We start from the raw sequence: 17,218 nt of genomic DNA, 5'->3' as shown, positions 1-17,218 counted from the left end.
TTTGTGGCATGGCCTGGATGGCCACTCAAATTATATAAGTTAGAAATGTGCTGGGAAAACATCAGGTCACACTATAAGGAACATCAATGATGTACATTGGGAACAGTATTGGTCATAATATACTACCCTGAGAAATTCCTAGGTTAATATATTTTAATTCTGGGGAGTATTTTATGGAAAGGTTAAGCTGATTTGCAGTATGTGGTATCTCTACTCTTTGTGCCCTACCTTCTAGGTACAACTGGAACCAGTCATTAGTTACATCTCTATCTGTAATGATACTAGCTGATTTAGTAGAATCATATGATCAACAGTATCAGAAACCTTAGAAAGATTTAAACATGTGCATGTAAAACACTCATCTTCGTCAAGAGTGTGAAATACCATTTTGTGAGTTGTGCTGTTGCTGATTCTGTACTTCTGTCACTTTGGAATCCAACCTGTGATTCACTTAGAATGTTGTATTTGGTCAAGTAATTCAGTAATTTATCTTTTGTGATTGATTCTATTATTTTTGAGAACAGTGACAGCTGGGAAAGGGGCTGGTAGTTTTCTATGTCTTCTGTATTACCTTTCCTAAGCAAGAGTGACAACTCTTGCTTGTTTTAAATGCTGTGGATATTTCCTCATATGAATGACTCATTTATTATTTTTGTTGAGGGAGCTTGTATATTCCGTATGTATTCTTTCAGCACACATGTCGATATTTCATTTAAGCCTACTGACTTTTTATTTTGTAGGCTTTGTGCCATTTTACTGACTTCATATTTTGTGGTTGGTTGTAATTTCTCTGCAGTACTTGAAAAATGTTCATTTACATAGTTTGCTAGGTTATTGCTTTATCCTCCCACACCAGTACGTTGTTTTGCTTTTGTCTCTCCTGTTTCCTGTTCAATGTCATCCCAGGCTGCTTTCTTTTATTCTCTGCAGTGTTTATTATCTCGTCATTAAATGACATTTTTACATCAGTCAGCACCATCCCATAAATTTTTTTTGTACCTATGATAGAAATTTAAGAACTGTGGCTAATTGTAACCTTTTTTTCTTGGAACTGAGGTATTTGAGGGTTTGGGAGGATTTGCTAATACCTGCTGTTGTCCATTTGTTAAACTTACAAGACATTTTCAAAGGTAAGTGTCACTGAGACTGAGATACTTACCTTTGAAAATGTCTTTCCTGAGTTCAGTTTGAATAATGTTGAGAATTCAGAGAATTTCCCTTTTACGTTAGCTTCTCTGTATCTTTTATCTGCACTTTGGTTTGCTGGTTCTCTGGAAAAATTTTGTATTCAGATTTATGATAAATATGTTTTGTAGGTCTGCTGTTTAGGCATTTGATCAATTGGTCGATTAATGGTGCAGTCATTGTAGTAAACGTTGTTGCACTGCTTATCAACAGGTACATGCTAAAACTCACAAGAATATTTCTGAGGACATTACTAGTTTCATTTACGATATTTATGTTTGTGTTTATTTCTCCACACAATATTACATTTACAAGCTGTGACATGGTCGCAAGTGGAACAGTGATCTGAAAATGTAGAATAAATTTATTTATTTCGCATCTATGATCACAAATTTGTGGTCCTCACAGAAGCGATTCTGGTTACCAATGACCGTCTTCAGATCTGCTGCAAATCGCAAATACAACTAGTGGGTGTCTACAGCTTAAAACAATAAAATAGACCATGAAGAAAAGTATTCCTGAGATACATGTGAAAATTATGTGCTTTCAATGTGATGAGGCATACCTCCTTTATAAAAAACATGGTCCAATATATGTAGGAGCCATAGTGGTCTATAGAATGACCAGGTTCTGTAACGACTGTTACACCTCATAAACCTACTATACACTTTACTTATTGTATTCTTCTTTTTATTTTATATCATGTAACTATATCAGTAAGAATATGTGTAGTGTCCGACCGAAGGTCAGTTTCTGGTGGAAGCTGAAGCCAATTAATCAGCTACTGCCGTAACCTTCAGCCAAAGCTGAAGCTGAAGCTGAAGCTGGAGGTTCAATAGCCCCAAGAAATTCCATTTAAGATTGGCAAAATGTGAATAAAATTATGATTATTGAAATATAATATAAATGATATAATGAGATGGTTAAAATTATTTTGCACTTGGCAGAAATAACAGCACTTTGAAATAAAGTCAATTACAATATTTCTTTACATAAAAAAGGTACTTGAACAATTACAGTTGGAGAACACATAATAATAGCCAAACGAATCTTAAATTTCCATTAGCATATCTATCAGTGAAAAAGAATTAACAATCAGAGTTAAACGGTCTTATGTTGTGAGCTAAAAATAATAATTGTCCACATTTTCACCAGTCAAGTTAGATCACCTGTCCGCATATACCTGTCCGGCTGCACTGAACAATTGTTCACGAGGAACACTTGTAGGAGAAGCAAATAAATATTTTAGTGCAATTGGGCATAGGTAAGTATATGGACTAGAAGCCCAATATTCATGAATGTCAACATTCTTCGAAAGCAAAGGATCTTTTTAAAAAAATTGTTGGATGTTCTTCAAAAGGTGGATAGTGATGTTCCAAATCCTACTCATTACCACTTGTAACACATGATGGAAGTTTATCATGTGAATCCCATAATTCATCATTTTTTGAGGATGCAGTTTTGATATCTGCATTTGATGTTGAACAGTAAGGTCCAGGCTCATCAACATCTATGTCCATATGAGCTATTTGAATTGACTGAGACTCATTCTCTCGTAGAAATGATAATTCTAATCAAATACTTAGTTTTAAAACAGGGATGCATTAAAGCTGCAGCCAATAAATGCAGAGTATTTATTGCATAATAAAATCTCCTGTTAACAAACTCTCACTACTGGGTCTTGAACAGTTTTACATTTTCAGGATCTTCATCTTTTGTGATCAATTTTCAATTAAGCATAACTGTCAATGGCGTTATTAAAGATACTGATGAAGAGTCACTTGAAATATCAAGTGTTACCTGATGAAAGCATTTAAGTCTGTTATACAGTAGCTTATTTCTACCCATTCTTGTGCAGGTGGGACTATTACCCCACTGCATTCTGCCGTGTATAAACTGATAGCAGTCTTTTGTTCAATGAGTCTTTTCAACGTTAAATAAGTGCTGTTCCAGTGGGTTTCGACATCAAGAACCAAATGTGTGTGGGTAAGTTGCAGGTTTCTTTAAATGTGTTTAAATATTGGAAAGCTCGTTGACTTCCTTTAAAATGTCCTACAGTTTGAGACATTTTTTTTATTATATCCATCCAGCAGCATCTTCGACTATAACATCATGAATAACTACCTGCAGCATATGAGCTACGCATCCACTGTAAACAAAGATTCCACAATGCATAGCTGCTTGCATATTAAAATATATATAATAAATTTCTTGAGGGTTTGAAAAGTTGATTTATTATTATTACTAATACCATTTTTTGTTCTTATTACTTTTCTGGACTGCCCATTGTGCCAGGAGGTGCCTGTGTGCCTTGTGAATTTATTGTTCATCCTAAAATTCTCACAAACAGCAGCTAACGATGTTGAAACTAAATCTGTGAGGTGAACAAATACGCCATTTCACATCTATCTGAATAAAAAGGTGTAACAACCGAGCATCTACCATCCTTAACACATAAGTAAATAAAGATAAACTGAACTTCATATTTTGGTTCTTCAAGTATATAAAGCAGTAGAATATGTAACACAACATGTATTTGTCAGATACAAGCCCTGTTCTAACCAAATAATTGCTCTTCAGTTTAAAATTAAATTTTTTTTTTTTTTCATTAGTTTGCAGATGACTTATCGTATTAGGTGTTAAAACTCTTCATTTCCAAAGAGAACAATGATGTAAGATTCTAACCTTGCAATGCATAAATGTAAAGGGACACAAGAAGAATATTTTGAGCAGCCTGTACATAAAAGTGCATTTATTTTCAGAAATTAATAGAATATAGTGCCTGCTGATGGTTGCAGAACAGTGATGAACATACGATGAAATAAATCAAAAATTATGGTTCCAAAAAGTGGCACAAATCATTTTTTCTGTAGTGTCAGAGTCAATAGCAAGACATAAATATTTTTGACCTTGAACTGAAAGACAACTAACTAAGGAAGTGTAAATAAAAATGAGTAATTTGGAGTTCTTGTGTGTCAGTGCATGCCCCTCTGCATGGAATATATCTTGAACACCTGTGAATGTCAGTTGCGAACAACGAGTGCTGGCCACCTGAAAATTCATATCAGTTAGAATACTGGTCTGTGGTGCTTTTCACAAACTCATTCTTCTCCTCTTCTTGGTCAGTTATAAATTTTTGCTATCATATCATAAAGCACTGAAGTAGATAATCTAATTCATGTACGAAATTGTATTTACTGGCGATGGCAGCTGACAGATATAACACAGTGTACTACAGCCAGCGCTAAGTATGTGAAAGCTTCACGACTGTTGGAGTTAAACTGTTAGCAGTCCACCATGTAGTTCTAACAGTTAGTTCAATATCAGTGCGTGTTAGAAATCTTTGGCTGATTGAAACTCTATGTTGTGTACTAACATTAGATTTGAATGTAGTCAGTGACATAACTCTTCTGGTGGCAGAAGAACTGCATGAGGAAGCAGCCTCACACAAAGCTATGCACTAAGATTTACACAAACACAAAATCTTACCAGTAATTTGGTAAACACTAGTCAACCCTGTAAAATATCCAGGTACAGTTCACTTCTTTGTGGAAGAACTTAGGGGAGGGGAGGACCTAAATTACTTTGTATCAGACACATTCCTGATGCACTTACTCTCCTCGTTTGATGGTTACGATGATCAGAACTGATCACCTCCAATAGAAATTAAATAAAAAGAAGCGAGGCAGACTGTTAACTATGCATAGCTTTAGAGTTTGTATGCTCATTTTTTTTATTTGTCTTTTTTTGTTGTATGTTGTATGAAATGAATTCATTCTTCCGGAATTTGTTCTAAACTAACTTGGTGGAATAAGTATTAAGTTCATTGAACACACAACCAGAAAAGGGCACAGAACTATTGGATTATTCTGGATCTCTAAAAATTTCAATAAGACTAGGCTGGCTACTGCATCTTCTTGTCCATAAATTTGTAAAATTTGCTGTCATGAAGATTTAATGACATCAGTAAACTTAGAAACTATTCCATCTTCATGGCTGACACCAGTCATTCAGCTGGATAAGGAGTCATTGAGAAACTACTATGTGTAGTTATTGACAAAAGTTTCTGCATCTTTCATACTCATAAAGAGATAGGCAATTTTTTCATTTAATTTGCAGTACACAAGCAAGTAGCATGCTACACATGTTTCATTAAAAATAATCTTATATGTAGTATAATGTTATATTACGCATAATGACAATGGTCATCCTATATCAGAAATTTTGATCAGGCAACTGAAACATAATGGTAAGATTGATTGTATTTGTGTGCCATCAGCTGAAATCATCATAAGTACAAATCTCACTACTATCACGTGATGGCAGCTTGCTTTCCTTTCAGTAACAGAGACTTAAAAGAAATGAGATCTCCACCCGCCCCCCCCCCCCCCCACCCCCATCTTCCTCTGTCTCCCTTGATATGGGGTCATAGATTACTAGGCTCCATTCCCTCCGGCCCAGCCCTTTCTATCTCATTTGCTAGATAAAGGTTACTCATGGCTCAGAAAGGCAGTGATTTTGTCATATTTTGCTTTTGTTCATCTGCTCCCACTGGTTAAGAGGAGTTCTTTGTATCATTATTTGGATGAAATGTCATTTTTGACTGTTGTTTCCTTTGTGGATGATTAATACTTGAATTTTACAGGTTCTGCAATTAATTCATGAGCGACCAAACATTTGTCGCAGTCTGCATCTTCCTGCACAGAGTGGAAGCACGAAAGTTCTAGAACGCATGCGACGTGGCTACTCTCGTGAAGCCTACCTTGAACTAGTGGATCATGTTCGTCAAATGGTTCCTGGAGTTGCACTATCCAGTGATTTTATTTGTGGCTTTTGTGGTGAGACAGAAGAAGAATTTCAAGAAACACTTGATCTGATCAAAAGAGTGAAATACAATACAGCTTTCCTGTTTCCATACAGCATGAGAGAGGTATGATGTTACTGCATATTTTTCTTTGTTTTTGTCCTTAAATGTTGAACAGAAACAACTCAATATATTTAAAATAACATAAGTTTTACGAAAGCATGACCTTCATTCACACCGAAAATAGTTATGGTAAATGGAAGAATAATAATGATGGTGACTTAAATCCGGTGAAGGAGAGATATCTCTGTGAAAAGAAGTATCAGTCCATTGTCTGGAGCCAATTTTCTTAATTTGCATGATGACTGTTAATCAAGGTGTTACAGCGTAACTGTTCATGCTAGGGTGAATTCACCATTTTCAACTGGTAAATTTTTACCTATAGCCTGCCCAGAAATTTTCAATTTACAGTCAATTCTGTAAATATTACGATCTGTAAAGAGACATGTCATGTGCAGCAATTCAGGTCTTTGAAATTAAAGTTTTGTGTGCATCTTCAGTGGTTATGCAACATAATTGCAATCTTGACTGCACATCACTGTAAAGTGCCATTAAGGAATTATTGTGGATTATTACTTCAGACATTGTGCCTTTTAAAAGATTTGTTTCAAATGCTGATTTGAATTGTGAAATATGGCTTCCCGGCTATTACACAAGTTGAAAATATGGTCACTATTTTTTATAAACTTAAATTTGCCATATTTCGTGACAGTACCTTTTCCATTAGACGTTTGCAAGCAAATATAAGTCTTGGCTTCAGTTGTCTAAGTATGATTCCACAATGCATCGTTGTCGGCTGCAGAAAATGACGTGGTTCAACGTGTTTCTCTCATTTTGGTGTTTCAAATACAGTTTCTTCCAATGTAGTTTCTTCTTTTCAGATAATACAAAAATAATAGTTAACATAATTCAAAATTATTTATGACTGCGACCTTCACATTGTTCTTCCGTCAACACACACCAAGAGTTAGCTTCCGACTCGGACTGACTATAGTCAAAGACTACTCCAACGTCAAAGATATTTTACACAATCAGTTTCTTTGCTATTCTTCGATACATTTTCTAATAGTGATCAATATGCTTTTACTCTCAAAAACAGAAGTAAATTAACATATAATAAGACAAATTATAATAAATTCTGACAAAAATATAAGAAAACATTTTCAATTCAGTATCGACAAATACGGTAAAAAAATAACATCTCCCAGATCCATTACAACTGCTCCCCAGGGCTTTTGTTGTTATGGACATATACAACAAAATCCCGACAACACTCAGTGATGGATCTGTATTACACAATTAGTACATTAATGATGCAGTCTGATAACCTCTTCCAAATTTGGACTCTTTGAATCTGTGGACTTGTTACTGGCTGTTGTTGCAATGATACTTCCCCATCAATCCCATACACAAAAATTTCAAGTAAGGAAATTATTTAACATGACAAATATACATGGTATAAAACATACATGAGAAATATTCTAGCATACAGACTGAAAATAATAGAAAGGTAAAACTCATTTCCTAGAATAAGATTTAATTAATTTTTTTTTATATTAATGTTAATTTCATTATGCTTACATATTGTAACAGTAAAAATGATACTGGACATATATAGTGTAATGTGTTTTTCTCTATATTTGCCTTTTATATATATATATATTTTTTAACTTCTGATTTTTTTAATTTTTATATTTTTTTATTAGTCATGGTTTTTTTGTTTTTTGTATGTTTTTTTTGCTTATGATTTTCTTTTTAAATTTTTTTTACTCATTTTTTTTTTTTGTATTTTTTTTCCTTATGTCTTTCTTCTTTTAGTACAGCTAAAGATACATCAGTATTATCTAAATTTTTTGCAATTATTAATGTACACTTTCCTCTCTACTACAATATTACTACAAGTCACATTTTTATGAAGAGTACTTTTGCTCCCCACAACATCAGTATAAACAACAATAAACTGCTCATATATCATGAGGCTTTATCTAAAATTGGTTTTGAAACTTATACCTTTGCATGCATGTCCTCACATGCATGCCTTCACCCACAGGCAAGACTTAGCTTCCAAAATTAGAAAAATTCAGAAATGCTCACTAGGGAGACTTTTTTTTGTAAAAAAGTAAAAATAAATCTTTCTCTCATTCTTTGTTACATCAGTGTTTTTTTTTTTTTCATCAGTTTCAATTAACATGTGACTTCAAATTATTAATTTATACATGCAAATATACATACTTGGTTGTACTGATAGTTTTGTTCTAACAAGCATATTCCAGTGGAGGACTTTTGTTTTAGATAGTTTTGTTCTAACAAGCATATTCCAGTGGAGGACTTTTGTTTTAGATGATCATAGATTATTTAAATTTTTGAAATTATGATTTCTGTTTATACAGTTTTAAAGAGACAACATTCCTAAGACCAAATAATTTCTTTGACTTAGGATACACCAAACGATAAGCATTAGGGTGTGGATTTTCTATGACTTTTCTCATGCTTGAGCAACATTCTGCTTGCAAATGCTATGGTACAATGTATCTTAACTCCATTCTCTACTCTTTCTTGAAATAACTCTGCTCCAAGCCCATAATTACTGCTATGAGTGTTCAAACAAAATGGTAAATTAAAATCAGGTCTGTGTAATAAGTGTTGCTTCCTCAACTCTTGCTTAATTTTATCAAACTCTTCCTGACAACTTTTATCCCAAACCCAAACAGTGTTTTTCTTGAGTAACTGACTTAAACATGGTGCATTCAGACTCTGATCACTTATATGTTTTCGGTAATAACCGCATAACCCAAAGAACGACTTTAATTGTTTTTTAGTCTTAGGAATAGGAATTTCTGAAATTGCTTTAATTTTTTCTGGATCTGCCAAAATTCCCTTGTCTGTGACAACATGACCCAAAAATTTTAATTCAGAAACTGCAAATTTACATTTCTCTAATTTCAATGTCATCCCCCCTTTTCTAAGTTTTTCACAAACTGACTTCAAAATCAAAAAATGTTCCTCCCAATTTTTTCCTGTAACCAAAATGTCATCTACATAGATTATCAGTTTAGACGCAAGTTCTTGCCCCAGTACATGATCCAAAGCTCTTATAAATTCGGAAACAGAAGAATTTAACCCAAATGGCACAACACAATATTGGTAACTCTTACCATTGTACAAGAAAGCAGTATATTTTCTAGAATTAACCGAAAGTGGTACTTGATGAAAACCCGAAGTTAGATCCAAACTTGACATATATTTTATATCTGTAAATTTATAGAGTAACTCATCAATATTTTCAGGATGGTCTGTCTGTCTGAACAAAATTTTGTTTAAGCGTCTAGAGTCCAAAACCAATCTTACTCCACCATCTTTTTTCGAAACTACTACTAGAGGATTATTATATGCACTGATATTCCTTTCTATTATATTACATCCTTCCATCTTTTTCAGCTCTTTCTCAACAGCAGGTCTTTTTGATATTGCAATACTGTATGGTTTTATGAAAAATGGTTCATGAGGTTTTACCTGAAACTCACACTGATAACCCTTTACCCTACCAGGTATGTCACTGAAAACATCACTGTATTCCCACAGCAGATTTTCTAACTGTTGTTTTTGCTCCCCAGATAAATTTTGTGTTTCTGAAATTTTCAAATTTACTAAATTCCCAAATTCAACTCCATCAGTATCAAATCTATGAATTTCAATATTCTCCAATCTATTTTCTTTTAGTAAATTAATACTGTCAAAATTTCCATTACTCTGATCACCAAGTGTGTTCACAAAATTTGTCTGAATGTATTCCCTTTCACTAGTTTCTATCAAAAGTTTTCTTCCAACCCAATCAAATGCTGTATTTACTTTTACTATCCAATTCATACCCAAAAGAAAATCCTCATTAAATTCCTGAATTACAAAACATCCATGTGTGAACAACTTGCCTTCAATTAAAAATGTCACTAAAGCCTGGCTTTTTACCAACTTACTGCTCTTCCCAGTAGCACCTTTTATCTGTACCCCAACAACTGGCATTTCAACATAATCTTTCCCCACTTTCAATTTTTTGCTTAATCTTTCAGATATTCCCGAGATCTCACTTCCTGTATCAATTAAACATTTACCAATCCATGACCCAATTTGAACTTTTATATAAGGACTGCAAAATTGATCACTTTTCTCAGAACCTGTATTCTCATGTAATAAATCACTTTCAATTTCCCCAAACCTATACTTATCAGAATCATATGGTATACCATTATATGTATTATTTGTCACAGTTATAAAATTTGCACAAGATACAAAATTGTCATTAGTACTCTCTATTATCTCAAATAGCCAAGAATTTTCATCCAAATCACATTGTATACTATTGAAGTACTTATCCTTCAGCTTTTCAAAAATAAAATATCTCATCTTTTTCCACCACTCAGGACATACAGTTTCACATACATTAATAAGCATCTTTCTAAAGTTCTTGTCAAAAGAAATAGTTTCACTGTTCAGCCATATATTCATAAGAAATGTGTGTGTATCATTAGTATCTATAAAAGTTTCACTTAGGTAAGAAGTTATACATGTGTCATCGTTATTTGTGTAGTCAGATTCTTTACCAGCAACATCTAAATTCACACTTTTACATACACCCAGATTGCGAGTATTATTCATCCTGCCTATTTAATCCATTTTCAACCATGTGTATACCCAACTCCCTATTTAAACTAATGAAATACCTTTCCTCAACATCATCATCAATACCATTACCATCATTATCAACTTTATCAACAACATCATTATCATTACACATATTCAGGTCATACACATTCAAATTATTCCCCAAAATATTATTTCCCGTTTCTAAAGTTACCAGATCCCTTTCACCAACATTTTCATTCTCACAGCATGCATTCTCTCTTTCATTCACGCACATCTCTGAACTACTGCAAATTACATCATCCGACAAAGTGTTTTTCTTTTCTGCCCAAGTGTAAAACTCTGTTAAATTAAATGAATCACAATTACTTTTATCTACTGTATGTTCTTGTGTATTGAAAATGTTATCTTTATCATTATTATTTTCCTCTTGAAATTTCTTCAATAAGTAACAACTAATGACCTCATGTGATAGCTTAGGTTTGGAACTGACCTGTTTGGGTTTATGATAGTCACATCCATTGGTCCTTTCATCATGCTCACCTTCTGCATCAACCTTGCGGACCTTCAAGGGGGCGTCTACTCGTTTTTTATTTCCGGTTCCTGTTTGAACTGCTGATTATGGTTCTGCCAATGTCTCTGATCAACATTTCTGATCCCATTCCTATGCCAAACATTACCTGATTGTTGGTAGTTTCTATTGTACGGACCTCTATCAAAATTTCTGTGATTTTGATCCCTAAAGTGTTCTCTATTTTGTTGATTATTAACGCGAAAATGTTGTTCTTGTTCTGGATAAAAATTATGGTCCTTCTTTTCAAAATTGCTATATCCCCCTGAATTTTGACTGACACCATGATAATTGTTTTGTTCCCTTTTTTGAAAGTTGTCATTTCCCCAATTTTGACCATTACCTTTCTGAGTAAACCCACTGTGTGTTCTTGTTGTTACCCTATCCAACTTTTCAATATAATTGAGAAACTGCTCTACATTACTATCAGGACAATGAACTAAACTCAACTGCATTGCTGATGGCAATCTTCTCTTTAAGGTATCAATTTTGATCAAGTCATCCAAAGGTTTTGTTAAATGAATAAGTTTTTGAAGTTCACTTTTGCAAAATTGTTTCATGTTCCCATCTGATTCCCTATAGTTTCGCCCATTCAAAAATTCACTTTTGATTCTAGTTTGTTTAAGATCATCCCAAAATTTTTCCAAAAATTTTGATTCAAATTCTGAAAAGGTCATCCCGAAAGTTACAATCTGGTTTGCCCAAGTCAAAGCTTCCCCTTCCAAGAATTTTTTCACAAATTTAATTTTTATTTCATCTTGTGAGTGAGGTAAAAAACAATCCTTACAATTCTGCATAAAATCAACGGGATGTAAGGGTCCATCTACCGAAAAGTGCTTCACTGGAATATTAGATATAAGATTACACGTGTTGACATTGTAATTTTAGCTTTGAAATTCAATGTCAAAACTTTCAATTTTTTCGCTAAGTTCTTTGACAGATTTTTTGCTTTCCAAATCATAGCATTCTACTTTTTCTTCTAGAGTAACCAAACGATTGTCAGTTTCTTGTTGTACATTTTTAACTAAAACTTTTGTATTCTCATCCAAATTTTTAATTTCCCCTTTTATCTCATTAAAATCAGTTAAATTTCTTTCCCTATCTACTAGTAACTCATTTTTTACAGTATTAATTTCACCGCTCAATTTAACATCAATTTCATTTACTTTTGCTTCCACAGATTCAATTTTTTCCTCAACACTGCCAACTCTGTTCGAAAGCTCACCCACTTGGGTATTGACTGCTTGGACTTGCAACAAAATGTTATCAATTTTTTCATCCCAGTATGTCTTATTGTCGTCAACTGATTGTTTAATTTCTTTCGTGAAATTTACAAGAAAACTTTTTAAATCAAATTGATCGGTTCTTTCTCTTTCATTTGACCTGTCCTGATGTTCGAAGTCTATTAAATTACTACTTTCTACTTTAGGCACAATACTCTCGAAAATCTCGTAAGTCATTGTGAAGAACAAAAATTTATACACAACAATACAAAACAAGATAAAAATATTGTTTTAACAAAATACGAGGGTTTTGTGACTTATCTGGAACACTCTTCTACTGTTGCAAAACCACGTTTTCCATCCATGTGATTGTTGACCAAAATTCTTGAAGTATTTTCTTCTGTCGAAAATTATATTTTTTGCCGAAACATTTCTTCTCCAAAACTTTTACTTCCCGATGAACACAAACACTGTAACACACATTCTGAAGAAACTGGTATTAACACACAAAAATTTTCTTCCTCGTAGCACTGTTGGAGATCTCTTGAACACAATATCCCGGCTACAGTCCCCAGTTGAAATATGGCTTCCCGGCTATTACACAAGTTGAAAATATGGTCACTATTTTTTATAAACTTAAATTTGCCATATTTCGTGACAGTACCTTTTCCATTAGACGTTTGCAAGCAAATATAAGTCTTGGCTTCAGTTGTCTAAGTATGATTCCACAATGCATCGTTGTCGGCTGCAGAAAATGACGTGGTTCAACGTGTTTCTCTCATTTTGGTGTTTCAAATACAGTTTCTTCCAATGTAGTTTCTTCTTTTCAGACAATACAAAAATAATAGTTAACATAATTCAAAATTATTTATGACTGCGACCTTCACATTGTTCTTCCGTCAACACACACCAAGAGTTAGCTTCCGACTCGGACTGACTATAGTCAAAGACTACTCCAACGTCAAAGATATTTTACACAATCAGTTTCTTTGCTATTCTTCGATACATTTTCTAATAGTAATCAATATGCTTTTACTCTCAAAAACAGAAGTAAATTAACATATAATAAGACAAATTATAATAAATTCTGACAAAAATATAAGAAAACATTTTCAATTCAGTATCGACAAATACGGTAAAAAAATAACATCTCCCAGATCCATTACAATTGGAAAGAGAGACAAATATTGTCCTTATTGATGAGGTAGAATGTGACTGGTCATTGTTTTAAAAACAGTTAGCACCTGTGTTGACCACTGGACTTAGCCTTCTGTCTCTTGAGTCAGATCCTCACATTCTCCTAGCACTTCTCCACTTGTGCTAAACAACCATTCACTGCCTCCCTACACAACCAGCTTGGCCACATTCTCCTCCATCATGGCAGCTCTGTCTTTTATCATTGCCTGAAATGATGCATATCCTCCTCAAGATGCTTCATACACTACCTGAAATATAATTCCACTTCTCACACAACTTGTGTAATATGCCAGGGAACCTTTATGCATCTCTTTCCGTGAACTACCTTTCACAAGTCTCATTCTGCTGAGAATGGTCCAGGTTTAGCAACGGGAAGTTAAGGATTGGTCCTTTGATTTTCACCGAACTTAATAGTACTTGAAGGTCAGTGACTCAATATCAATTTCCTAAAGAAGTACAGCGCACTTCTGAGAAAAAAAAATCATCTTTGAAGATTTGATGAGTTCTGAATACTGTTTGGTTTAATGCTGTTTAGTTTAACAGGGCTGTCAGTTGCTATCAGTTGCAGTTAATCACTGCAAATGCGTGTTCTTATTGCACAAGTTCCAATCTACTGCTCACCCACCATCTATTGGTCAAGAAAAGAAATTTCATTAGCAAAAGACTATGCTCTTCCTGCCTGAAAGTTTTTCATTTATCCAGAAATTTATAATGGAAGAAATTCTACACTTTCCAGTCACGTTAATGCGACCTCCTGTGAGAAACCTGAATAACCACCGTTTGCAGTGTGGACCGATGCGAGACATGCAGGAAGACTGTCAGTGAGGTTGTGGAAGATACTGAAAGGGATATTGAGCCATGCAGACTCCAGTGATGTGGCCAGCTGCTCTAGGTTTCTTGGTTGACAACCCATTGCATGAACATCCTGATTGAGGTCGTCTCACAGATTCTTGATTGAATTAGGTTTAAATTCAGGGAGTATGATTTCCAGGGGAATACAGTAAACTTGGTGCTCTTGGAATTAGGCATGTACCCAGCAAATGGTGTGACATGTTGCATTGTCCTCCTGGTAGATGCCGTCATGCCGAGGAGAGGAAAAAAGCAAACTGCATGTAGGGGTGGACATGGTCCCAAAGGATAGATGCATACTTGTGTTGGTCCATTGTGCCCTCCAGTAACAATATTTTTTGCCTTTATTTGTATTCTATATCTCTTATGAAATGGAAATGTTAATTAACAAATATCTAATCAAACTTATTTAATAAAAATAATGTATTTTATTATTAGTTATTAATTGTTTAAAATAAATTAAAATTTGTTACAGATATGAGATATACCTTATTGTTAAATGAATGTCTTCTTATTCTTCTTCTTCTTCTTCGGTCTTTATCCCATATTTATGTTGGGTTGGTCTGTTAAATCTTGATTTGGCATGTTAATTGTGCAAGGTGATCGGATGCCCTTCCAGTTGTTAACAGCCCAATAGATCTGCTATGGAAGAACATAGCATCAACACTGGTCTCACTGTGGAATGTGAAAATGTCAAAATTCTAATGTCGACTTCATCTTTCTGGATGAAAGAAGCAGTTAAAATTCGCTGGGCAAAGAATTTAATTAACAGAGATTGCAGTTTCAACATGGACAAACATGGAATCTAGTGCTTTATTTAATAAACTTGCATAGATGTTGCCACAGTGCAGGTAATACTGATACTCTAATATCCCAGCATGGTCAACCATGTAGCCACAGACTCAATTTATGTGTACTCTTTACCACCAGTCAGTGGCTCTGGTGCTTATGTATCTGTGATTTAAAATGGTGGAATGTGTACTGTAGCTTCAGTCTGTCAGCTCACACTGAAGGTGGCTGGATGGTATACAACCAGAATATTAAAGGAAGAAATAAAGTTTATGTGGATGCATTCCCAAAATTTACTGTTTGAGTTATTGCACTGCAAAAACACGAAGATGCATTGTTACATTAGTCTTCAACTAGTCATTTAATTTCATGTGTCCTGTACCTACAAGACATTTGTATTTCCAGTTAGGATAATAATACTGCAGTGAATTGTTATTACATTTTATTTTTATAAGTAGTATGGAATGCTGCTTATCCCTGTAATGAGGAGACACAGTAGCCATTAATCTTTGAGATACTGTGGCTAGATCCCTCTGTGTAGTTCCGTGGTAATACACCAGGTTATTCAGTTGGCATATATAACACTGCCACATAGTTAGTCAGCCCAATACTCAAACATATATAACAAAGGAAGTGATATACATGTAAATGAGATGTTTTTATGATTTATTTCAGTTGCCCGTAACTTCACTGTTTGACAAATATTCCAGTATTCGTTAAATAAATTACTACACACACTTTCAGTGTTTGACAGTCTCACTTGTTTTTAAGTTGTAGAAAATCTGCATGTTTTATTACTTGTATGGCTGATGTAATTTTTTGCAACTATTTTCTCAGTATGAAGAAATTATTAAGAATTCTGATAGAGGGAATTATATTAGGTTTCAACGAGAGTGATACAGATCATTGTGGGTTATCGAGAAATATCAGTCCATTATTGATTTTGAAAAGCTGATAAATTCATGTTTTTGTCCTATCATTTTGCATTGAGAGCTCTCCATTTAGATAGTTGTGACAGTGAATAATGTAATATCTTACAGGATTGAAGTGTCCCTCATAAGGACACAGAAAAAACAGTAATCAAGTTTCAAACAGTTTATTGACAGTAAAAATACGTTTGCTTCGAGAATAAGTAAAAAAGTACAAAATATAGTGTCCCATTATGTACCTGTACAGAAGCTTGACAGAGCTGCTATCTAGAAGTTGCCAGTCTGTTTGTAGCATGTGGTAAAACCACTAGGAGCTTTGTAGGAAAATGCATCAGCAGGGAAATAATCCAAGATCCAAGAATGTCATCCTGATTAGGTTCAACCCAGGCACAGGAAAGTCTATCACTAATACAGTCTGAGTCCACAAAGGAAATGGCGATGAAAGCTGTGAACAGCAGTGATGGTCCCTACGAGGGGCTTTGAGAGCATCCTGAGCTGATGAAGTGGGTAGCACCTGCCTAGAGCCCACAAAAGGCTCTAAAATCAGAAGAACTGTCTTGTGTAGTCGATGCATCGGCCTTTATAGTTGCCAGTGGCAGAATACACGTAATACTATTTTCTTGTAACGTATTGTGCAGATGTGAATAGGTTCCTCAGAAGTTGCAACTGTCAGTGCTGGTGTCCAGTCATGACTGAGACATGGAGAGCTCACAATGCTGAGACGTGCAGGAGCCATATGGACTACATGCATGCCCAATGTGCTTGAGGGGTTGCCACTCCCTGCTTGGTAGACCTAAAAAAAAAAAAAAAAAAAAAAAAATACGGATGACCACATATGCTCATTTATTTGTAGAATAATTTAAGGTATAACATCCTGTCTGATCAAAGCTCTTTGCCTGATGACAACTCAAAACCATAATCTAAATTTGATGTAAGAGCATCACTCACCACCAGTCGACAGTTTTAATGTGCC

General features: G+C 34.4%; 1 protein-coding gene across 1 annotated transcript in view; it reads left to right on the top strand.

Moving 5' to 3' along the window:
- Positions 1 to 17,218, top strand: part of LOC124594784 (CDK5RAP1-like protein) — a 130,714-nt gene that overhangs the window by 60,898 nt on the left and 52,598 nt on the right. Inside the window, exon 6 of the mRNA XM_047133191.1 lies at positions 5,831 to 6,115. Within this exon, the coding sequence (XP_046989147.1) occupies positions 5,831 to 6,115 (285 nt within the window). The remainder of the gene's footprint in view (positions 1 to 5,830; positions 6,116 to 17,218) is intronic.

This window comes from Schistocerca americana, chromosome 2 (genome assembly GCF_021461395.2).
Source record: "Schistocerca americana isolate TAMUIC-IGC-003095 chromosome 2, iqSchAmer2.1, whole genome shotgun sequence".
NCBI classification, from domain to species: Eukaryota; Metazoa; Arthropoda; class Insecta; order Orthoptera; family Acrididae; genus Schistocerca; species Schistocerca americana.
This window is presented reverse-complemented; position numbering and strand designations above follow the sequence as displayed.